At 37.0% G+C, this 26,480-nt stretch overlaps 1 protein-coding gene across 2 annotated transcripts in view; it reads right to left on the reverse strand.

Moving 5' to 3' along the window:
- Ge-1 (Enhancer of mRNA-decapping protein 4 homolog Ge-1) overlaps nt 1-26,480 on the reverse strand; it is a 79,786-nt gene that overhangs the window by 22,071 nt on the left and 31,235 nt on the right. For both annotated transcript variants that reach the window (XM_089100807.1, XM_089100808.1), the window contains 4 exons: nt 20,130-20,340; nt 11,196-11,346; nt 7,688-7,870; nt 1,292-1,416 (listed from right to left, as the gene is read on the reverse strand). In XM_089100807.1, coding sequence (XP_088956933.1) covers nt 1,292-1,416; nt 7,688-7,870; nt 11,196-11,346; nt 20,130-20,340 — 670 coding nt within the window. The remainder of the gene's footprint in view (nt 1-1,291; nt 1,417-7,687; nt 7,871-11,195; nt 11,347-20,129; nt 20,341-26,480) is intronic.

Consider the following 26,480-nt stretch of genomic DNA (forward strand, 5'->3'; position numbering starts at 1 on the left):
GAGAGAGAGAGAGAGAGAGAGAGAGAGAGAGAGAGAGAGAGAGAGAGAGAGAGAGAGAGAGAGAGGGCACATGTTAAAAAGACATTTTTCTACATAAGTCTAAAGTCCGCTTAACCCTTCGCCTTGCCAGAAATTTAGCCATAGTCACATTACCCGTGGCAGATAAGGTCAGATGGTGTGTGAGGGAGCCGAGAGAATCACTGAAATCTTTATTAAAAAATGGTTATTTCCCTTTGAATAGCTTTCGAAAACATTTTTCAGCACCCTGGCTTAAAAAATAATAAAGCTAAGTTCTCCATAATAATACTAAACCTGATTTAAACTGATAGTTTTAGACACCATATTACGTTATTTTAAACGATACCCGCATATCTTTTCTTTACGGAGATTGAATTTTCAAACTGTAAACTATTCTACTTGCTGCCCTGAGGAAACCTAACTCGTTTCGGCTTTCCTAATAAGCCTTTTTGCCCGCTTATAAGCGAGCAAAAAGGAAGTAGAGAAAAAAGGAATAAAACAGATAGAAAATGAAATACAAAACTAAAAAATTTACTTGACACAGGAAATTGAATACAAAATCAGTCCAAACAATGTTCATAAATAATATTAAATGGCCAAAAAAACGAAACAAACAATTTGAACTCTTCCATCCTACTCTAATAAATCCACAACATCTAGAATACCTACTACTACTACTACTCACTGCTGCACCAAGCCATCGAGGCTAACACAGCCACGCAGGCTCCTCCTCCATCCCGACCTACTCAAAGCCTCCCTCTTTACACCCACCCTAGAAGTTCCCGTTTCTCCTAAATCTGTCGTTGCATTCTCCCACCCCTTTCGGGGGTGACCTACTTTTCCTTTGGTCCTAGGAGGTTGCCCGACAAGGAGGATCGTCTTGGGCAATCTGTCATCCTTCATCGACAGAACGTGTCTTAGCAATCTAAACCTTTCTCTCATTACATCCTTACAAAGCGGGGTGAACCGCTTTTTACAGCTTAGTGTTTGAGATACAGTAGGTCAGTTGGGTACCCAAAACAATCCGTACGCAATTTCTTTGGAAAATATATCTGGAAAAGAATATTTCTCTTTGCAAAAAAGCTAATCCAGCAATACAAGATAAAACCTTAAAAAACTTCTAACAAGGACAAAACCCCAAAGGAACCTTTAGCTGTTCTGTTTAAGAAAGTGAATCTCGAAGTGGCGATTTAGACAATACCTTTGACAGAGTTTGGATTTTGGACTAGAACGATAAACAACAAGAGCTACGAATTACAAAATACAAACTTACTCGTCAGCATTGCTCTCAAGAAGATTGTCAATAAATTCTATATAAGAGACAGGCTTCCCTTCATGTGGAGTCCACTGATGCAGCACCTTTGGTTGGTAAGACGTGTTGATATCCTTCATTCTTATCTGTTAGGAAAATAAATATTACATGTCACTATAAGCAAGATAATTGAAGATTATTTCATAATTTAATATATCAGTAATCTCCTTCATTAGCTGAAGTCGATGTAGATAATATTCAGATTTGACCAAAAATAATCCTTTGGTGTAAATTAATATTTATTATTCTCGTTTGGAATTTTAATCCCACTTTATATGGCTATAAAGAAAGAAAAGCTGAGATGGCTAGGGCCCGTTTTGCGGATGAAGGTTGATAGATTGCCCAAGATTGTCCTTTTCGGCCAACCGTCTAAGCAGGAAACGTAAATCGTCCTTGGTTGGGGTGGAAGGATGCCGTAAGGAAAGATTTAAGGGAGATGGGAACTACCTGGGAGGGTGTAAAGAGGGAGGCTTTGAATAAATTGGGATGGAGGAAGAGCGTGCATAGCTGTTTTGACCTCAGGGGGCTTGGTGCAGCCGTGAGTTGTTAGTAGTAGTAGTTTGACTTTTATCGGCTCTCTTTCGACATTTTTTACTTTAGTGTCTCATGAATTCTGTTTTTAATTTGACAGCCACTTTGGAGCTCACGTTCATCGAGCAACTGTAGTAAAACTGATTTCTTGTTATCATTCAAAATCAGGATTTCTGGTATTATTTCTTAAAAACATCTAAAATATATGAAAATGTTGCTTATATCTTCGAAGAGGCAAAACAAAATTCTAAAAGTATTCAGCTATTTGATTTCTACAAAATTTCAAAACAAAAACTTGAAAATAAAAAATTCACAAAAAGGATTTTATTTCCAGAAAACTACTGTCGGTTCCAGTTCTTAGAAGATGAATATCTCTCAATCGGCAAAAAAATCCTACCATATCAAGAAAAAACGCTACCTCTAGCATATAAAAAAAAATCTGTTGCACCGACAACTTTTAAAATTATTTTTAAGTGGAACGAAGCAACTTCGTATATAAATAAAGAACAAACCAAAAAACAGAATTTGAGATCAACTTTTTGAAAACTATGTCCAAGAAATCTAAAAGAGATACATGCTCCCAGAGATACAGTTTAATGTTGCAGGATTACGAAATAAGATTGTTCTAAAAAATATTACTCTTGAAGCTAAGAAAGTTTTATCTTAGCACCAATAATATAAGGAAAAAACGGGTTCTATTATTATTATTTTTATTTTTTTTTTAGAAAACTTCACTACAACTTTTCTGTACCGTTTCATGAATCCCATACCCAGGACTGATTTGGAGTTTGCATCTCTTACCACTTGGGAGCTAAAGACCGCTGATCACGAGAAGAAAAAAAATAGCTGCAAAAGCAGCATTGTAACGCATCACAATAAGAGAAACTAAAAAAAGAAATGGGGGCATGCTTAACTCGTATTTATACAGAAGCCGTTTTAAGTAGCATCAAGCTCATCCTTTAAAAAGCACCATTTGAATTTAAAAAAGTTAAAGTAAACAAATAGACGGATAAGTAAAAAAAAACTAGCTATTTTGTCATTTACTTCTTTTATATCACTATTTGAGCAGCCTATATTAACTTTATAGGTCACTTGATAACCTTATTCGTAGTGAGTATTTTGTTTGCATTGGCTAAAAAGCCTCCAAAATTCAACAGGACAAGAAAGACTGAACGGTCAAATTGTCAATGATTACTGCCAATAAAAATATTGATGTCCCCTCTGGAAGGATAATGGTCATTTTTGCAAAGAAGAGAAACCGCCGTTGGTAAGGGGCGACGTTGTGTAGTTTAACTGTCAATTTATTGTCAATAATTACCACTGTAGAAAATGTATACAGTAGGTTCATTCCGATAAAATATTTGTCTGTAGTTTCGACGCGCATAAAAGCTCCTCCCATTTTCTCTGTGTAAACGAGCCAGTGTATATTTCTTAGTAGCTCGAGCAACTTTGAATAATGGTGCCAATTTGTATTATTCATGATTGCAAAAACAGAGAAAAAAGGTGACGAGCCTGCGAAGTGGTTCGCTCTCTACTGTCCTATCTCATAGGTATGACTTATGACTTAACTCAGTGGCCTATCAAGGATTTCTAGAAGAGGGATTTGGATTAAATTTTAACAAATACGGAAATTTCTGGTGCTAACTTCTTATCTACACTGCAACAGGGAAATAGTCAGAATTTCATAAATAGTGGGAGAGGGATCCACGAACTGGCGGGAATATTTCAAATTTGCCACAAATTGTTTTACCACAAAGGGACAACCTCATAGCTTTAGCTCAGATTCTATATTAGGTTTCACAATAATCTATGGTTTTAAGATAGTAATATTGCGCCATGGAGCGGCAAAACTTTTTTCTTCTTGGTAAAGAAAAACATTCCCTTGAATTTTTCCTCTTTTTTGGGGCAAAAAAAAATTCTTCGGAATTTGATGTAGGACCTTTGTTTTTCTTCTAATAACTGGTGGAATTGCCATATCTAAGAAAATACAAAATGTCTGTAAGAACTGTTTTCTTGAAATTCTTAGTGAGTTTTTTGAAAATTGAGGGACACCAGAAGAATTGTATTTGTATGATAAGAAGAATATAAAGTAATACTTGTTGTTATTATTGTTGTAAAAATTCTGCGACGAACACGCACATTACGTAAAACTTCTCATCAGAAAGCATTTTTTATGACTCATTGAGTTAATCCTCGGACTATTTTCATTATCTTTTCAGTTTCGGTTTACGTGCAAGTTTGGTATAAAACTTGCAATGTTTCAGAATTTTGTTAAGATTATTTAAAATCATATAGTCATTCTTAGTTACCAAGTTTTTTGTCAGTTTCAAATCAAACTTAGTTTTGTCCAGGGCATGTTTGGAGCCAGGGGTCAATTAATTTCCTTTTTCTTTTTCTCTCTTCAACATATTGCAATCTTCCTTATCCCCTAGACGCTCGATTCGTCTTATTTCTTTTCTTGTTCTCCAGGCTGTGAACACCGATGCCACACGCGTGCCTTACCATGAAAAAATCTAATACTACTTATGTTTCTTCTGGATTATATGTTCTCCGGGGGAGCAGCATCCCGGTTCGGCTTTATCTAATGGTTGAGATAGGGGATGATCGCACTGTATAAATTTCTCTACAGTGATAATTACTGTCAAAAAAATAATGATGCCCCCCTGGAAGGATAATGGTCATTTTTACAAATACCAGAAATCGTCGTTGCTAAGGGACGACGTTGCATGGTTTAACTGTCAATTTACTGTGAATGATTACTGCCAATGAAAATCTTGATGTCCCCCTGGAAGAATAATGGTCATTTTTGCGAGGAAGAGAGATTGTCGTTGATAAGGGACGACGTTGCGCGGTTTAACTGGCAATTTAATGTCAATAATTACTGTCAATAAAAAGACTGATGTCCCCCCTGGAAGGATAATGGTAATTTTTGCAAGGAAAGGAAATCGTCGTTGTTAAGGGACGACGTTGCGCTGTTTAGCTGTCAATACTTTAGTCAATACAAATATTGATGCCCCCCCCCTGGAAGGATAAAGTTCATTTTTGCAATGAAGAGAAATCGTCGTGGTTATGGGATGACTTTGCGCTGTCAATGCTTACAATCAATAAAAATATTGATGTCCCCCCTGAAAGGATAATGTTCATTTTTGCAATGACGAGAAATCGTCGTTGTTATGGGATGACTTTGCGCTGTTAATGATTACAATAAATAAAAATATTGATGTCCCCCCTGACAGGATAATGTTCATTTTTGCAATGAAGAGAAATCGTCTTTGTTATGGGATGACTTTGCGCTGTTAATGCTTACAATCAATAAAAATATTGATGTCCCCCCTGAAAGGATAATGTTCATTTTTGCAATGAAGAGAAATAGTCGTTGTTATGGGATGACTTTGCGCTGTCAATGCATACAATCAATAAAAATATTGATGTCCCCCCTGAAAGGATAATGTTCATTTTTGCAATGAAGAGAAATCGTCGTTGTTATGGGATGACTTTGCGCTGTCAATGCTTACAATCAATAAAAATATTGATGTCCCCCCTGAAAGGATAATGTTCATTTTTGCAATGAAGAGAAATTGTCGTTGTTATGGGATGACTTTGCGCTGTCAATGCTTACAATCAATAAAAATATTGATGTCCCCCCTGAAAGGATAATGTTCATATTTGCAATGAAGAGAAATCGTCGTTGTTATGGGATGACTTTGCGCTGTCAATGCTTACAATCAATAAAAATATTGATGTCCCCCCTGAAAGGATAATGTTCATTTTTGCAATGAAGAGAAATCGTCGTTGTTATGGGATGACTTTGCGCTGTCAATTCTTACAATCAATAAAAATATTGATGTCCCCCCAGAAAGGATAATGTTCATTTTTGCAATGAAGAGAAATCGTCGTTGTTATTGGATGACTTTGCGCTGTCAATGCTTACAATCAATAAAAATATTGATGTCCCCCCTGAAAGGATAATGTTCATTTTTGCAATGAAGAGAAATTGTCGTTGTTATGGGATGACTTTGCGCTGTCAATACTTACAATCAATAAAAATATTGATGTCCCCCCTGAAAGGATAATGTTCATTTTTGCAATGAAGAGAAATTGTCGTTGTTATGGGATGACTTTGCGCTGTTAATGCTTACAATCAATAAAAATATTGATGTCCCCCCTGAAAGGATAATGTTCATTTTTGCAATGAAGAGAAATTGTCGTTGTTATGGGATGACTTTGCGCTGTCAATGCTTACAATCAATAAAAATATTGATGTCCCCCCTGAAAGGATAATGTTCATTTTTGCAATGAAGAGAAATCGTCGTTGTTATGGGATGACTTTGCGCTGTCACTGCTTACAATCAATAAAAATATTGATGTCCCCCCTGAAAGGATAATGTTCATTTTTGCAATGAAGAGAAATTGTCGTTGTTATGGGATGACTTTGCGCTGTTAATGCTTACAATCAATAAAAATATTGATGTCCCCCCTGAAAGGATAATGTTCATTTTTGCAATGAAGAGAAATCGTCGGTGTTATGTGATGACTTTGCGCTGTTAATGCTTACAATAAATAAAAATATTGATGTCCCCCCTGAAAGGATAATGTTCATTTTTGCAATGAAGAGAAATCGTGGTTGTTAAGGAACGACGTTGCACCGTTTAGCTGTTAATGCTTATACAGTCAGTAAAAATGTTGATGTCCCCCCTAGAAGGATAATGGTCGTTTTTGCAAGGAAGAAAAATCGTTGTTGTTAAGGGACGACGCTGCGCCGTTTACCTGTCAATGACTACAGTCAATAACAGATACATGAATTAAAGTACCTAGGCTCTCTGGTGGGCCCAATAGGAGGATGCACATCAGATATACGGTCAAGAATTGCTTCAGCCGCTGGAGTTTTCACCCAGCTAAATCACTCTCTATGGAACTAGAAAAAATGCTCGTCTGAAGCCAAGAATGAGGATTTACCAGGCCCTTGTTCGGTTTGTCTTTTTATTCGGCTGTGAGACATGGGCTATGAAAGCATCCGACATTCAAGCCCTCCACGTATTTGAAAATTCATGTCTAAGGAGAACCATTAGCATTAAACTCCGTGATCGTATCAGCAATGACGAACTCCGCAAAATCTGCCATCAACGTTCTGATTTGGCCAACATAATTAAACAAAGAAGACTCCGATGGTTCGGCCATACACTTCGCCGCCCACACCCCACCTTTGTAAATAAAGCCCTCAGATTTAAACCTCTTTTGGGGTGGAAAAAGCGACATGGGGGACAAAAGAAAACGTGGCTCGCCTGCATCAAGGCTGACCTATACCCAATCGGTGGCTTCAACAAGTATGGACGAAGATGGGAAAAATCCTGACTCGAATTGATTGAGCCACTTGCAAACGACCGATACTCTTGGCTTACTACAATGACGAAGCTACTGGACGCCAGGGAGAGCAGAGATGCTTGAGTCCTGCTACAAGTAAAAGTAGTAAATAAGTAAGTACTATAATCAATAAAAATATTGATATCCCCCCTGGAAGGATAATGGTCATTTTTGAAAGGAAGAGAAATCGTCGTTTAGACGTTGTTTTGTAGGCACTTGCAGTTCTAGAATTGACAAAAAGTCTTGATCAATTTTTTTAACCTAAGATGTAAATCGAAAATTTGAAGTTACAACTAAACCCTTTCTATTTCCTTTCTTTTCATATATTACTAAGTCGTTTGAATGAAAGAAAATAATACTTTTATACATATTTACATAGACTTGCCTTCCAATTTTAAGTAAAATATTTGCTTTGTCAATTATTCCTTAGCAATGAAGATAAATTTTAAAACACAAGCCACTTACTTCGAAAAACTTGACAAGACCGCTGGTAGACGCCACGGCAATTGCACTTCCATCAGGAGAAAAACTGGCAGATGTACATTTTCCGACAAATTCAAGACTGCAATACCCTTCCCCCACGTCGTCAATATGAACTGAACGATTTCCATACTCTTCACCAATGGCTAATAAGTTCCATAGTTCAGCCTAAAAATAAAAATTTACCATACTCCTTGTAAATGGGTAATTAATAAAAATTCAACATACGAGTATCATACTCTTCATCATTGGGTAATAAGATACAATTCAGCCTAAAAATGGAAATATTATTCAAAATCCAACACGGCCATACCAATTAGCTGCATTTTATACATTTTTTCTTTTTTTTTCATATGTGGAGCCAAAGCACTTGGTTGCTCTTGGTTCTGTGGTTTCCCAAAATTAAAGATTAATATACAAAAAAGAGAGAAAAAAAGAGGCAATTGAATTCATTCATTTTTCAGAATCCAATTAAATCAAGTCCGTACTAGAATACACTTCATGAGGGTATTGCACCAAAAAACGAAAATTAATTCTAAGCTAGACATAGATAAAAGTAACAAATTGTTTTTAAGTAATCTACTGACAGTATTTTCGATAGTGATGGGACTGTAAATATTTTATAATTTTTGCCACATTTCCCAACATATAAATCGCCTGTTTTTGGTGTGTTTGTTTTTTAAGTTACCCTTATCCCGAAACAAAGTCCAGCACGTGGGCCTAAATCCTTACAAATTCAAATGCACAGGAACAAACACAGAACTGGTGATGGTGGGAGGGGACCTTTGGGCAAGTGTTCCCCCAAACCCCGAGATTTCTCCCTTTTCTTTCTGCATATTCTATTTTCCACATGACTCAGCCATTTTTCAAATCTTCATTTGTCTCCTTCAGGGTTATATCCAGTATTTTTTTCGAGGGGTGGAGGCGACAGAATTAACTTTAAAAAACCCATCAAAATTTGTTTATATTCATTTTAGTTATTATTTTTTTTTACAAGTTCGACAAACATTTCAGGGGGGGGGGGGGGTTCAAACCCCCTAACCCACCCTGGATACGGCCTTGGTCTCCTTGTGATACTACATCTCCCCAGCAAAATAAATCCCTGCCCACGGTGCTGCAGACAAATTGATAGGTATTAGGCCTTTTGGGAGGATACACAACAAAAATTAAATTATCAAATAATTAAATATTAAATCTTAAAGAAAAAGATAATTGTTTATTGCTTACTAGAAGACATGTGCTATACGTTGAACTGTAACTGAATGAAAACTAACTGAGCTACGAATACTGCAAACCTATCAAAGTTACAAACTTATCTAGTTACAAATATCAAATCCAACACTCATTAACTTTTTTTTTTTAAAGTTGACTGAAAACAAAAACCTTGATTTAGGTTCCGAAGATATAGTGTAACTAGACGTAAACAAAGAGCAACGCAGCTACAGAGCAAAGTTCTTAAGACATAAAACCCTTGAGAAAAAAAAAATATTGCTACCCAAGGTGTCAAGCTTAACAAAACAAATAGAATCCTTTATAATGGTGAAGGATGGCCAGTATTATTGGATATGACTTATAGACCAAGTCATATTGTGTAACATCCACACAAAGGGCATGTTCGTAAGTCATTAGCATCCACTCACATGCCTGGAGAAAGGAGGAGTAGGTATTCCATTCCTACATCAGTCGGAAGGACCTCCCCGCAACCTTGACCAGTGATTCTACTCCATCTGATGCCCACTCTAAGGGACCGAGCCCCATCTACCAGTGGAAAACCAACGCATTCTCATCTGCGTGAGACATGTATCTTACAGGAGCAAAGGCATATCTGAACGGATGACTTTCAAGGAAATGTCTTGAAAGCAATGCTTGAATCTCCTTGTCTTCTATTACTGCCAGTAGCACTTTGCTGCAGTTATTTTCATCAAAAGTCCCGTTACCCTTATTTCCCAATTATAAAGCTTCAAAAACTTGCAAAACCCTCAAGTCCTGGCATAATATGATTTTTGCTAAATTTCTGATTCCGCTAGTGTTTTTGAATCACAACGGTAAGAAAAGTTGGGTCTAAAAGTTGTTTCAATTCCTTAATATGCTTCGAATGTTGTCTCAAAAAGGAATGATATTCAGACAAATAAAGAGTTGTTTATCAAAAAGTACAGAGATGCAGAAGTTGAACTGACTTTTTTGACTTGACCGAGGTGTGTTAAGTTAACTGGGTTGATTCTTCTGTGCTCAGTCGAATGGACTGGGCTGAAAGTTACATTGAGCTTCTTATACAGCTTTCGTGTGCTGTGTTGTTTGTACTGAGTTGTCGTGTCTGTATTGAGCTGCCAGAATAAGTTACTCATGCTTAGTTGCTTGTGCAAAAGTTGTCTATATTTAATTCTTGAATTTAGCAGACACTCAATAGAGGCAATTAGATGAATGTAAGTGACAAATCGAATAATTAAACGAGCATGGTATCAAATGAAGGTGAGCGTCAGGAATTACTACCACAGCAACTTTGTTTTGATAAGGTTTAAGTCTCTACAGACAAGACCAACCTTAGGATCCATAGATAAAAGCATCATATATAGTGAGGCGATTCTAATAGCAACAGCCCGAAATATATCCATCTTTCTACCGAGCATTTCTATAAAGCAGGAGTGGGAGATTCAATGAATATTCCTCGAATAATTCTGATCGAAAGAGATGTAATCTGTCAACAAAGATAGAGTTGGAAGAGGAAGAGAGTTCCACATTGAGCCCGCGGACAATACAGATTATATGTAAATCCTTATCAACAAGTTCTAAGGTATTGATCCTTCAACTAAATGTATGATGGCAGAGACTACCAACTATCCTCAAACTAGACAGCTTCTGAATACTGACACGATTCTGACATTAACTAGGGGTAATATGCTCACTTTTCAATTTAACATATTAACAAACAATAATTTTTAGTGAGTACCAGCATTAGGGATCATTCCCCCAATGATAATGGTTGGAAAAAGGTATAGCGTGTCTATACAGACAGGGCTGAAGAGTGAGGGCGCGGTACTAGGACCCTCTAGCTATACCAATAATGAATCTTAGCATCATTCTAATTTTACCAAGCTGAAACGTGTACACCTTTCTGCTAAATCCACTCGTTAAGTACCTCATGCATCTATAATGAATCTTTTCGCTTTTACTAGGCGAGCTGGAAAAGGGAATCGTCTTGGCCCTAAAAAAAAAAAAAAAATCCAATTGAAGCATAAAAGTGGGCTTCTAAGCTCAAATATCAAGCTTTCCTTATATTTTTGCTAACTCTTCTAAAGAGCAAAATTCTTATTAGAGATGTACCTCCTCTCTATCTTTATGCATGCCATCTTCTTTTTTTTTACATGTCAACTTACTAAATCTTCCCTCAGTCATCATCTCATTAAAAACAAAACATTGAATGCATTAAGGTAAGCCCCACCCCCTTAACAAACCCTATAAAGGAAACTAGCATTGAAATATAAAATTATTTTACCTTGTCGTCAGTGGTAACAAACAGTAAATAAGCAGGGTCTTCACTTGAATCATCTTTTTCATCATCTGGGACATAACCACACCAGATAACTCGATTTATAGACAGGCTTGGCTCTGCTAGGCTCCGCTCTACTTGCAACAATTTCCGTATTCTTAACACAAAGAGATCAAATTAATACCCAAATTAAACAATAAGAGCACAACAATTACAGTAGATGAGGACTTTTTCTAAACACTGACAAGCAAATCAATACATACGAATGTTTCAGCTATAAAACTGGTAGCCTTCTCAGAGAAATCTAAGAAGAATAACTAAAGAAGAAGCATAAAACAACAAAAACTCTTCAGTAAAAATCCAAAACGAAACTAAAAAGACACAATCAAAAGAGGCATAGCAACATTATTTCACATAGAAACTCAGCTAAGACCATGAAAGGGTTATTCATACAAGCAAACTTTTACTAAAATACCCGTACTGATTCCAGATGTAAATTTCAGATCGAATTTAATAGATTTTATTTTTGTTTAGATTGCACACCATCGTTCCTTAGAAAGCTGGTACAGAAAGTACTAAGTGAACTATTTTAAAAAACAGTTTAAGATCTAATGGAACTACACATACTACTACTAACCACTCACTGCTGCACCAAGCACAGCACAGCTACGCACACTCCTCCTTCATCCCAATCTATTCAAAACCTCCATTTTTACACCTTCCCAAGAAGTTCCAATGTCCATTCAATCCTTCCTTACGATCTACTCCCACTTCACTCGGAGACAACCTGCTTTTCAGTTAGGTCCTAGTTGGTTGGCCGATAAGAACAATCTTCAGCAATCTGTCATTCTTTATCCGCAGCACGTGTCAATCCTCTACCTTCCTCTCGTTATACTCCATCTCAACCTTCCTCTCGTTATACTCCAACCTTCCTCAACCTTCTATCTCAACCTTCCTCTCGTTATATTCCAAGAAACCAGGAGAGAACCCCATTCGTGCAGCTTACTGTCTGAAATACGGTCAATCAGGCGGTTATCCAAAAGAATCCATCAACATGCACAGGATGTAATCCCCTTGAGGATGGCCTAAAGATCCCCCCCCCCCCGACCTTAGACATTAAAAAACCATACCCCTAAATGCACGTCTTTTTGCCGATTTCATAAGTGCTTTCACTTCTGAAATGCTATTTACCAGACTGGCACACATATCAAAGAAAGCACACCCATGGTTCCAATTCTAAACAGGCAGAAAAATGCAAACCATTCAAATGCCTATATAAACACATTAGAATAAACTAAAAATAAACCATCAACTTTGCTTTTATAAGGGAAAACTGTAATATTGAAATTTCTTCACACTCTAAAAGACATTTAAGCCAGGAAAGACTGACTGAACTTTGTAAACAAACAGTTTTCTGACAAAAAATTAAAACGATTTAGAGTGGTGTGCGTGTAACTGAACCATCGTGCAACTGAACCCCCGTGCAAATGAACCCTCGTGTAACTGAACCACCGGGCAACTGAACCCCATTTCACTAAACCTTAGTGTAACTAAACCCCCGTGCAACTCAACCCCATTTGACTGAACCCCCATGTAACTAAACCCTCGTGCAACTGAACCACCGTGCAACTGAAACATCGTGTAACTGAACCATCGTGTAACTAAACCACCGTGCAACTGAACTCTCGTGTAACTGAACCATCGTATAACTGAACCATTGAACTCAGATTTTCAGTTCTCTAAAAATATTAGGCAATATCATTGGGTAAAGCACAAGTTAGAATTTTACATGTTCAACCTTGTCGAAATTGTTTGTTTCTTAAATTCATGATATAAACGCCTGTCAAAAGTATTCATGAAAAAGCTTTGTTTTATTTTTGCAAAAGAAAAAGAAGATCCGATGTCACAAACCATTAAAGCTGATTTATTACTCTTTTTTTCAGATGAATCAGACCTTTCTAACTTACAGACCTTGTACCAGAGGCTGAGGGTTGTGAATCATAGATATTTAACTATGACATAATTATTTAACCTTTGAACTGTTTTAAATAAAATGACCGTCTCAAAATTTAGATCGGATGAATTTTTAAAAAAAATAGGGTGGGGTGGCAACCCTCCGATCACTTCTAACTCTAAAAAGTGCACTGGAAATTTTGATTTCCAATCGAATGAGCCCCCCTCCCAAAGTTCATACACAAATTTTTTCTATAAAATCTTTATATGCTAGCAATGAGGAACTAGCTTAACTTACAACCGTTGCCCTAGATGCTGCTGGTGTGGTTGCTAACCCCAAAGGCATGGTTATTTGACCTTTAGACTATTTTGAACAAAATTTTTATTTTTATTTTGATCAGATGTACTTGGGGGGGGGGGGGCAATGTCGATTAAGAGGGAAAGGCTGATTTTCCTCTGGTTACCTTTGATTCTTCAAAATTGAACTTGAACTTTGAACTTGAACTTTCATTTTCCAATCGAATGAGCCTCCTTCAAAGTTTTTACGACCATCCCTTCTATAAAAACCTTAAATTTTAACTATTGGTAACTTGCAATAACATACAGATTGCTGATACAGGTGTATCAGCAATTTTTTTTGGAACGGCTTAGCGTATCAACATGAAACTTCTGGGGCATCTACCTGCTACTACTGCTATTAATACTGCTGCTACTACTGTTGCTTCTACTACTATTTCAACACTATTATTACTACTGCTGCTTCTACTACGACCTCTACGCTATTAAACTAGCACTATTAAGGCTATGCATATCAAGTGGAAAATTTGACAGAGTGGGGTATTTGAGGGGGAACTTGAACTAAATCAAAAGATACTATGTGCATGCAAATTTTCAAAATGGCGTATCTCGAAAAGGGATTTGTGTATTAAGTTGGAACTTTCAGAGAGTGCTTAAAGGGAAAGTCAATTCACCAAAAAGAAATATGTGCACGCTCAGGCCTGGACTTTCCACTAGGTCCCTAGGCCCAGACCTAGGGGCACATAATGCCAGGGGGAGAAATAAATTATCACTGAGTAATTCTTTCCTGACAAAAACTGGACTGATGTGATTTATCCTTGCCAGGTGCACTCTGCCGCCACGCTGCCTATTCACAGAAAAGTGACTCTAAAACAATACAGGAATTCCATGGTCACTTATAAACTGTCAGGTGTCTCCCAAGAATGGTAGCTGAGAGTTCGGTATTACCCTTCTCTTTCATCACTTTTCGCTCATCAGTTGTGTTCTATTAATTGCTTCCATTAGCCCTTTTCGCTCATCAGTTGTGTTCAGTTAATTGCTTCCATTAGCCCTTTTCGCTCATCAGTTGTGTTCAGTTAATTGCTTCCATTAGCCCTTTTCGCTCATCAGTTGTGTTCTATTAATTGCTTCCATTAGCCCTTTTCGCTCATCAGTTGTGTTCAGTTAATTGCTTCCATTAGCCCTTTTCGCTCATCAGTTGTGTTCAGTTAATTGCTTCCATTAGCCCCGAATTTTTGGGGATAACCCCGAAAATCTTGCAAAAACGGAGCGGCAAAAACGCTTGGTTGTTAAGCGTCAAAGCTTTAAATCCGGCGGCCCTGTGCACGCTACTGCTATTGCTATTTTAATTACATTTACTACTACTGCTACTACAACAACTTCTACTACTACTAGCTCGACTGCTACTTCTATTGCAACCACTTGTAAGCTTAAATTATTAAGATGAAAATTCAGGAACTACATGAATATATAGGTTATCAAAAGGATATATCGGCAATGGGATAGCAACAGCTATTTGTATTAAGTTGAAGCTTCTAGAAGTTGATGAGAGGAATCTTCAGCTGACCAAAAGGGAATAAGTTACTACTGCTGCTACTAGCATTAGTGCTGTTACTACTAATACTATTACTGGGACTACCATTACAGCTGTACCTAACGGTAATGAACGGTATGAAGGTGGAATTTTCAGGGAAAATTGAGGGTGGAAGGTGAACTGAATCACATCACACCATCTGTATACAGATTGTCAAAAGGGCGCATCAGCAATATCCTAGGGACAGTTTGGTGTGTTGAAAAAATAATGTCGAAGAAAATAAAAGGTGTTATGTGCATACTGCTACTAATTCTACTACTGCTACTAAGCAAGCTAAGGGTATTAAGGTGAAGCTCTCAAGGAATATTTCGGCGGATATTTAACTGAATCAAATTGACTATGATTATGCACATTCTCAAAAGGATTACACAGCAATATCTCAAGAAGTGTGGGCAAGAAGAAGTGAGCAATATCTCAAAAGTCCCCCACAAGTGTGTGGGGGACTTTGAAAAGTTCAAAGTTTGCAATAAAACCAAAATAAACACTTTATCGGGCCATGCTTTTTGGCGATAGGCCCAATCTGGAAAGTTTCATTCAATTTAGAGGGTTTAGGGGCTACACTGATGAGTAATACAAGTTAGAAACCACAAATGAACCGAGAAGCCTTAGTTCAAACTTATTTTTAGGCCTTGACTTAGGTTTAGGATTTGATTTAAATGAGGGTTGGGTTAAAGGAGGCTTGAGTTAAATGGGGATTTGTTAGAACGGGGGTTCAACGGGGGTTAACTCCCTAGCCCCATTTTTCGTTTTCCCCCAAAACGCCCATGTTTTCTATGATCGTTTGTTTTAACTTCTGTTCGTTTTGGGTTTCTTTTTTTTTGTAGTAATTTCTGATCATTTTGGGTTTGAATGATTATAGGAATTTATTTATGCTAGTCTTTGGTTTAATGGCTCTTTACTTTTCTTCGGAAAATTGTTTATCGAAAGAATCTTTTTCATTAATTTAAAGAAAGCGCAACCAAAAGCGACTTTTTTGTTATCTAAATTCTCAAAGTTCCGATATTTTCAGTAAAGATTTTTATTACTCAACGTTCAGGAAAGGCCTGATTCATCTAAGAAAAAAAAAATCAAACCAAAAGTTTCCAAACACAAAAAGATAGTAGCTGTTGTGTTGGCTGCACCGAAGCAGGTAATTAACCTTTTTCAAACCAAACGATAACCAACTACAAGCGTAAAAATGCCACAAAATGAAAACAACAAAATAAGCAAAGTGGTAAAAAAAACATTACTGTATGTAGACAGTGAGAGCCGCAATTTACCCCCACCCCCCGTGAAAAACATCCCTTGAGGAAATTACCCCCCCCCCCTCAGAAAATACTTACACGTGGAAAATCTTCTCTCCCCCTCCCAAAAAAATACCTCTTGCGGTTGGTTAGTCTCTAATCACTTTCGGCTTACAAAAAAGACTAGAAATGCCTGGGGATTATCAAACAATTTCTTCCTCCATCCTCCTGTCGTCTCTCCCTTGAGCTAATTCTGTATTTATTTGAAGGCTCAATAAGAGCTGAGATGTTTCGGCATCAAAATGCATCCTTTGAGGTATCTCCCTCTCTACCTAGCTATAAAAAAATCAGATAACCCCATTAAATTCCTTTTTAAGTTTTTTGATCTGTCTATTGCTTACAGATAGTATTTGTCATAGGGAAAGATACGGAATTTTTTTGCCTGGGGGTTTCCTGGAGGATTTTTCATGAGAAGAAAGTATTTGCACGGAGGGGAGGGGGCAAGATTTACACATAAATTTCCCTTTTCCACTTCCCTTAGAACTTTTCAATTGAAATAAAAAATAACACGACTCAAAGAAGATTTTAAAATTTTGAAAACCATAATTTCCGCGAGAGGGGTATTTTAAAGGTGAGGGGTTTCCGTGGACGAAGGAGGAGAAATTTTCCGCGGGGGAGGGGGGTAAAAGCTTAGACCCGTAGAAAGTCACAGGGTGAAGGGAATCCCCATTAACAGACATAAAAAAGAGAAATAAGTCTGGATTTAAGAGTTTATCACATCCGATTTTCTTTGTTTCTGTGAAAACAAAACAGCATTTTGATAAATCATCTTGACAGTAATTTATATAAAGACTTAAAAAAACAAACAATTCCAACAAGGTTGAACATGTAAAGATTCTATCTTGTATTTTACCCAATAGCACGGTGGTTGAATTGCACGAGGGTTCAGTTACACGGTGGTTCAGTTGCACGGTGGTTCAGTTACATGGTGGTTCAGTTACACGGGGATTTAGTTAAATGGGGTTGAGTTGCACAAGGGTTCAGTTAAAGGGGGTTCAGTTGCATGAGTGTTCAGTAGCACGAGGATTCAGTTGTACGGGGGTTCAGTTGCACAGTGGTTCAATTCCACGGTGGTTCAGTTACAGTGGTTAAGTTGCTTTGGGTTCAGTTACAATGGAACCGTTTGGAGTGTGTAGGTTGACACGTTTGGAGTGTGTAGGTCGAGTCCTTCAAATCCTCAACATCTCGCTCTTTACGTTAAAGTTTGAATTCTGTCCCAATTCTTTAAGAACGACTCCTCAAACACTATGTTCGTTTAATTAGAGCAATAAGAAGCTTTTTTAACAGAACTAAAAAAGAGGAATATATTATGTTTTGTGCCATTGTTGTTTATCGAAATGACACACAAAACAAGCTTTTTTGTTCGTTTATTTTTTTACTATCTTGCACACAGCTACGAAATGCGTAGGTCAAAATAAATTGTATGACTATTAGACAGTGTCGAATTTTTACTACTCAAGATGATAATACTAGAAAAAAATTTATATGGTGTTATTATTTTAATAATTCAACAAAAAAAGTGACCAAAGATGTAAAGTCTAGAAAAAAAAAGACTCAGAGGCATCTAAAGGCTGTTCTAGGCGTTTACCCCCCCCCCCCCCCGAAAAGCCCCCAGTGGAAAATAAGGCTTTCCAAATTTGAGAATTTTATTTGAGTTTTGTTTTTTTAATTTCCGTAGGGGGAAGAAATTCTTGTACTTGTGTATTATGCGCCACTCACTCGAGTTTACGCTGTGTAAAACTCAAGAACAAACCGTTTTTTTTTGTTAGTTTCTTCTTTACTTTAGAAATAGTTTACGCTATATTTGCACATTAGGGGGGGAGGGTAAGCATAGCGGGTCTGCATGCAAAATGTGTTTGGTACAATTATTCTGCATATTAGATAGACAAACAAGTGAATTTTAAAGCCTAATATACGGCCATGAACACAGTGAAATAACATAAATGAAAGGCATAAATAACATAAACTTTGATCAGCGATCAAACAGTTCGTGGTAACGAACTGTAAGTAAGAAGCGACCCAGCTCAATAGCAACCGAAACTCTAAAATACGGAATTTTGAGGCCAGTAGATATATCAAAAGAACCAGATCTTTGTGCTGATTTCAAATGTATAAGTTTTAGCAAGTTGAATCGAACCCGTCGAAAGTTACGCGCCTGAAAAAATTTGCCTTATTTTCGAAAAAAGTGGGAAACACCCCTCAAAAGTGATATAATCTTAATGAAAATCCAACCACAAGATTAAGCGCAACAGAAAACCCTATTATAGATGTTTCAAGCTCCTATCTGCAAAAATGTTGAATTTTGTATTTTTTGTCAGAAGAAAGATCACGGATGCGTATTTATTTGTTTGTTTATTTGTTTTTTCTCAGGGGTGATCGCATCGATCCAGTAGTCCTAGAATATCATGAGAAGGCTGATTTGAATGGGAATTAAAAGTTCTAGTGCCCTTTCTAAGCGACAAAAAAATTGGAGGGCAATTTGGCCCTCTCCCACGGTAATTTTTTTTTCCCGAGGTTACCCAATCAAAATTTTGAGATAGCCATTTTGTTCAGCATAGTCGAAAATTTAATATATATGTCTTTGAGGATGACTTAATCCCCCATAGTTCCCGGGGGAAGGGCCGTACATTTGGCTTTAAAATACACTTATTTGTCTATCTATCTAATATGCAGAATAATTGTACCAAACACGTTTTGTATGCAGACCCGCTATGCTTACCCCCCCCCCCCAATGTGCAAATCTATACCACAAATTTATTTCTAAAGTAACGAATAAAATAAAAAAAAAACGACGTGTTCTCAAATTTTACACAGCGTAAACTTGAGTGAGTGGCGTAATACACAAGTACCAAAATTCCTTCCCCCTACGGAAATAAAAAAATAAAACTCAAATAAAATTCTCAAATTTGGAAAGCTTTATATTCCACGGGGGGAGGGGGTATTTTCCAAGGGGTTATTTTCCGGGGAGTATTTTCCGGGGGGGGGGGGGTATATACCGGAGGGGTAAACGCCGGCCACCCTAAAGGCAGCTCCTCTGTTGTTTGCATAAGAAATTGATATTTGAACTAAGATGACAATATATATAAAGTCAAACCCTAACCTCCAATTGAAAAATCTAAAACATTCCCATTTGGCTTTAGTATATTTTCTAAGTTTAGTTTGTAATTCGTTTCATCGAATTTGCCTTTTAAAATTCGTATTTTTAAATTATAAAAATTATTTAGATATTTATTTATTTTTTTATATTTTCTATTTATTTTTATATTTAGAAATATAAAATTAATATTTGCACTAAGATGATAAAGCCAGACACCTCATCAAATAACTAGGCCTTCAGTATAAACGTTAACATAACTTTTTATTCGCAAAGTAAAACAGAATGAATTTTAAATATTCAGAATCAGTATAATAAGTAGGTTCTTTTAAATTGCATTAGATCCCCATACGCCTTCCTACAAAAAAAAAAATACCAAGTACAAAAAAAAAATGAAGATTATAGACGAGAGAGAACAAAAATTTTACATTTCGACCGGATGAATACAGCATTGCAATTCATCTATATAATTTAATTGTAATTCATATGTAAATAGGAAGGTGAAAAAAAAGAGGATGAAGAAGAAGAAGAACTAATAGAAGAATATGAAACTGAGAAAGAGTGCAGTTTTACTATTAAACGAGAAAGTTATATGTCCAGTTCAGCTATTGACTCCCAACCAGAAGTAACTGGCTTGGATGAGACCTTAGAAACATGACGAACTTGACAATTTATCCTCTCACTCTACGAAAAAACAGCTTAAAAGTAAAAACACTCACTTAAGATCATTCGCTTCATCACCAGAAGATCTCAGTATTTCAGTAACAAAAAGAGTTCCTTGCTCATCAACGATCGCTAACATCGTCCTAGTTACATGAAACGAGAAAGATAGGTCTCGAATAACACCTCGCAGACCACGAATTAACGTTCGACTTTTTGTTAAAATGTCCACCACTCGAACCGCTGTGCTTCCTTCTGCACTTTTGGGCACTGAAACATTCAAACTTACTAAACATTCGAACAACCTTACTAGCTTATCCTACTAAGATATATAAACATAATATATAACATATAATAATAATAATAATAATTTATTTATAGCCCACTTTTATACAAAACAAGCGGAGTAAAGTACAATAAAAAAAAAAAAAAAAAAAAAAATCAAATACACAGAAACTAAGATAACTTAAACCTTAATCACTGACAAAAACACACGGGTAATATTATGGTTTGGGCCTAGGGAGACAAAGGTATGTCTTGTTAAATTAGTACTAAGCAATTCAAACGATTGGATAATGTCGGTAGCACCATACTTCTCAATAAAACGCGTATTACGATATAAATTGGGAAGGTACAGTAAAAATTTGCAATATCTAAAATAAGCGGTACGGATCTGGCGCAAATCATTCTTATTCAGTAACGAATACATTCCACTTATAAACAAGACAGAATGGTCACATGTGTGGAATACATTTTAGCTAAAGCTAGGCGTGAATATTTCCGACGGTTAGGTACAATTTTCGCATATCCGATCTTCAACTTTTCTTTAACATCTCTCAGAACTTGAAGTCGCAAAAAAGTGAGTGTAGAACAAATACTAATTCCTAACCACCGTAAACTCGTAACATTGCGAATTACTGAGGATCCACAGGACAAATTATGAGCTGATGATTTGGGATTGAAAACTAAATATTCACGTTTATCAACATTCATAAAGAGATCAACATCCCGAAACATCATAGAAATACGTTGCAAAGATAATGCCAAAATAGATGCGGTCCAGCTTAAAACTAGCAGGACGTCAGCATACGCAATATAAGGCACATCAGATGAATTAAAAAAATACGCAGACCTGATTCCTGATAACACACTATGAATGCAAGCATTAAATAGATAAGGTGATATCACCCCACCCTGTCGTACTCCATATTGAACTGGTATATTAACGCAGTACCTTGTACCAGATTTTAAACAAGGAAACGAATTACTATTACCAAACTTGAAGTAAATGTATGACCGAAGAGTTTACTCCAAACTCTGACAAAGAGTGTTACATTTGTGCACGGCAAATTCTATCGAAGGGTTTAGAAAAATCCAAAGTGCAGATAAGTAATTCGTACCCTTTAGACTCAGAATCATAAAGAATTGAAACTAAAACCTTATGTGCGTGTTGGCACCCAACACGAGGTTCAAACCCAAATCGCTTTGAGTCTTTCTCGGTTAGTTCAATAATATATGGGAGCAGAACATAAATAAAAACCTTACTAATATTGCAAGCAACAGTGATGGGCCTATATGAACTGCAATCAAAAGGGTCTCTTCCGCGTTTAAGAATCGAAGTTACCGTTCCGCAAAGAAAGGAATCAGGCACCATTGACAAACATAAACACAACTAAAAAAGTAACTGGAGCTAAGCGACTACTGCCGGACAATCACAACGTAAATGGTGAGCGCTAATCCCATCAGGATCTCTCGATTTAGACTTAAGTTTAAGCATACAATTAACAATACTTTTAGTTGAGACGGGTATAACATGACGTTGCAGAACTTTAAGTGGCACAAATTTAGAAACTAAGCACTGAAAATGATAATGAACACTATACTCAAACTTACAAGACGAGTAAGATTCGCCAAGACGAATCTGGGATAACATCACTGGTCCCTAATGAATCAAATTTAGACGTATTAATGACTTGTTTCCATTGTACCGCCCTTTTAGGGAACTCAGCACCATTATATCGAACCAAACGAAGATACCGTTAAAACTCCGCTTCTGTCCTACTCTTTATATCAAACACTTGGCCTCGCAAGGGCCGCCCAGACGCAATCCAGATGCGAAGCCAGAGTTTAGCACGATTTTTGTTGTTTTTAAAACCCGGGTCTTCTTTCCAAATTGGACTTTAACCCGGACAAGGGGAACAACCACATTCTCAGCTTGTTTCATGCACTTAACTGAGTGAAGGTAATAAACATTCAGTTGCACTCTGGCTTGTGGCGAAAAAACACTCGTGCACAGTAGATTAAAAGGAATCTTGACGCAGGATAACAGAGCTGTTAGGGTAGAAATATATAAAGGTCAATTGGCTTAGCTCCACTCTCGTTTCATACACCATTTTTTATTAGCAGCACAAGGATGATTAGACGGATCAGCGGTTAATTTCACAGTAAGGGGAAGGTGGTCAAAATCACGTTCGTCTTCGTCAATATTAACGACAGGACAGGGAACATCGGCGGAGCAAATACAATGATCAATATTGGTCACAGTACCACTATTAGGAATATAACTGTAATTAAGAGCTTTGGGTACTACGAGTAGAGGAGCTATGAACATCATAATTGAAGTCACCTATCATTAGCCAATGATACCCATGCTTTTCAATATTGCATAACAGAGTTTTAAGGGATGAGCAGGCATTAGAAAACTTAGTAATTGAAGCTGGACGTTTCTGATCGCAGGGAAGATATACATTAATAAATACAAGCTGACCCAGTCGTATTGCCATAATATTATCAGAGGGATGAAATAAGATAGGTGACAAGGGAGTAGCAAATCGTTTGATAGCCCATGCAAGGCCACCGGAGGGTCAGCATTTTGTATTTCAGATATTGATAGTAAAGAAAATATGGTGGCTACTTCTTCGTAGAGAGTTAAAGGAGATAGCGGGAAGTAAATGTTCTTGCAAGAACAAAATGTCAAAATCATTCATTTTTTGATTTAATGAGCCATCTTTATCTTTCGTGCCATAAATATTAAAAGAGCAGATTGAGACGGACAATACGACAGTCATTTCCGAATCACACGTTTGCTCAGGACTTCACGCATAATACGACATTTTAGGCTATACGATACGTGATTACCCTCACAATTAGCGCACTTTGGATCAAAACGCAAGGGGAATCACGAGATGATACATGAGAGCCGGCAAAGCGGCTGCATTTTGTTGGCTTATCACATTTGGTTTTCATGTGGTTAGGAGATTGACAATTATGAGAGCAATGGGGCGGGCACAGGAATTCAGAGACCCAGAATGATTCACAACCACCCTTCAGCCTGAGTTGTGGGCGATTACTCTGGTCTGTAGAATTAGCAAAGTTAATTTTGACGGCCAGGGATTTTCCCAAACGTTCAGTGCCGATGACACCTTCACATTCCTTAAAAATTATCGCCTCATAATTAGCGGGCACCCCCTTAACAATGCCATGAAATTTTTTTTCTAACATCATGACGTCACAGCTATTCAATACGGTAGGAACCGCATCGCCGAAAATCTTTGCTGCAGATTGACTAATCTGAACAAACAGCTTATCGCCAGAAGGCTTTATGCTGTGAATAGCTTCATGGCCAGGGATTTTATTAACAGCATGAGCCCGTTTTGAAGGGTCGTCAAGTTTGGTATGCACTTTTGAAATGATAACGGTGGCAGTGCTTTCAATATGAGTACTAGCATAAGGAATGGGAAGTGATGGAAAATTTAAATCATAGGCTGTTACCTTTTCTTTGATGAAGTTAAGGGTATCCAGAGCACAAATTTTGGAAGCAAGTTTATGATAAGCAACAGCAGGAATTACAGGCACTTCAGTTGGTGAAATAATTATGTACGTTGGCACTGTTAGCTCCTCATTTTCGCACTTCCGAAGCATATCAATCATATCTTTCCCATGCCGAGCGGAGGCATTATCACATTGTCTCCTTGGTGCTGTTTTGCTACTAGGATATATTTCTGCCCACAAATCAATTTCAGCATCTTTGAGAATATTTTCAGGAAAAAATACCACTGCATGACTAATAATAACTTCATCATCAATCCCCGATCGAATATTTTATTGGATAAAACTTAGCATAGCTGAATGCGAAAACATTATCATTTTGCTTAGCTCAGCCCAAAACAGTCTTGGTCCAAAACATAGCCGATATTAATCCATTATCCATGTTAAAAAAAAAATGAACTATTGTACACCGGTCAGATGCCGAATGACGAAATACATTTAGTCTCTAATTGATTCTGAATATAAGCCTTTTTCAACACTTGTTCAAAAATGGGATTTTATCCTTTTAAAAGAACAAATAGGTATTAACAGGTCAGAGACTGAATAGCAACTATCTAAACACAACTTACGTAAATGTAAGCATTAGACCCCGGCGCCGCGCCAATCAGGGAAGACCGGCGGCGGCGGGGCAAAAAACAGCATGCCGCGCCGCGCCGCCGGTAAGACGCCGGCGGCGCGCCGACGGTAAGATGTCGGCGGCGCGCCGCCGGTAAGATGTCGGTGGCGCGCCGCCGGCGGGATCAATGCTGACCACCAAAATTAATGTTTTCATCAGTCTTTCTCAAATCCCAGCTTAAATTTACAATAGATTTGAGCCTATTTAAGAGTACAAAAATTAACAAGTTGCTGGCTAGAAACTGGTCTTCTTTGTTATTTATTAAGAGACGTAGAAATCTGACAGAAACAAAATGGCTGTGACGTTTCAGAACCCATGCATAATACGAGTAGTTGAAGTATCTATTAGCTATGTATTCTTAACATAAATAATTATCAAAATTAGTATTTTTTTTCAGCGAGCATTACTCCATATAGAACTTCAAATACCGTATCACAAAATTCGTCAGTTATCTGGGTAAAAACTTTGAATATAACTTTGAACTTAGAAGCCTAATTTTTTCACAATGCCCTTTGCCTATATGTTTTGGCACGTTTAAAACAGTTGAAATGGGCGACTTTGATATTGATTGTTTTTTTTTGCTCTTTTGGATTCCTAAGAAGCCTTCTTGTATTAAAAACTGGTTTTTAGTTACAATTTAAAAAAAAATGCATTTTAAAGTTTTTTTTTTTTACTTCTTTATAGAATATATGCCATATAGGCTAAGGCTGAACTGCTGCTTTTTATCGCTTTTGGCTGCTCTTTTGGATATTATTCATTTTTTCTTTTGGGAATTCATTCCAAATTATAAACTGATAAATACCTAATACCAGTCAAATTATAAACTGTATCTAAAAAGAGTAAATTTATCAAATTGAAAAATACATGATGAACACTTCAGATGAGAACACTTCAATTAAAATGAAACAAAAAACACTTAATAGTTTATTGGCTATGAAGAAAAATGAAGTGCCAGCTATTTTCTAAGGTAAAAAATGAAAAGCTCATCCGTTTTAAGTGTAGTTAAACGAAATAATATGCAGACTGAAGTAGCTCCAGGAAGATGTTGAAATGTTCATCCTAGTTCGTCACTTTTAATCCAACCAAAATGTTAGGACACTTAGTATCAGTTATTGAGTTTAAGCTTTGATATCCAAATGCTCACAAGAATTACCAAATTTAAGAGAGTCGCAACAATAAGTCACTTTTGGTCAAAATACTTAGACTCCTTTTTGATCCCCACCCAGGCTCAAAGCTTCTGCTATGGTCATTTCCATGGAAATCTCCAAAGAGTTTCTTTTTAAAATAGCTTTCAAGCGTAGTTAGGGGTCTTTAGACTTTTTTGCTTTTCTTCAAAGCTTTGAAAAAAGTATTATAATATTCCAAATGTTACATTTGTGCATATTTTTGGTAATCATTTGTGGGGTGATCGAATTTTCTAAACCACTGTAGATACGTAATAACGTTGCAGTATCTAGTACCCTGAGGTCAAAAAACTGTCATATCCTCATCCTTGAACCTCCCAAATTGAAAGCTTTTATTATGACCTGGCCTTTTAATGTAACTTGGGTACTGGACCAAAGGCGCCATTGTTACTCGAGCGCAACGTTTGGTGGAAATGTCGATATCGTTGTCGTCACGCCAATTGTTTTTATGGTCCATCGATCTAATACGTATGAATGAATGTTTTTAAAATAAATCCATTTTATCAATAGGAAAAAAAAAACCGGATTTAACACGTATGTCCCATTCTCTTTGGACGATCAAACCATGCAATTGCGGCATCAAGTATAACACACGATAATCTTGTTAATTTTGTCAACTTTTCAGATTTTTGGCATTCCTGCTTCCTAAAAAAAATTTAAGGTACTATCACTTAAGTATAGTTAGTCCTTAGGCCCACCTTCTGGATGTCAGATTTATAGGATCCCGTCTCTGCTTTAAATAAAAAAAAAATAATTAACTTATTGGCACCCCTGCTTTAAAA

The sequence above is a fragment of the Artemia sp. Qi Xiang Cuo genome, chromosome 14 (assembly GCF_049724085.1).
Source record: "Artemia sp. Qi Xiang Cuo chromosome 14, ASM4972408v1, whole genome shotgun sequence".
Classification (NCBI taxonomy): Eukaryota; Metazoa; Arthropoda; class Branchiopoda; order Anostraca; family Artemiidae; genus Artemia; species Artemia sp. Qi Xiang Cuo.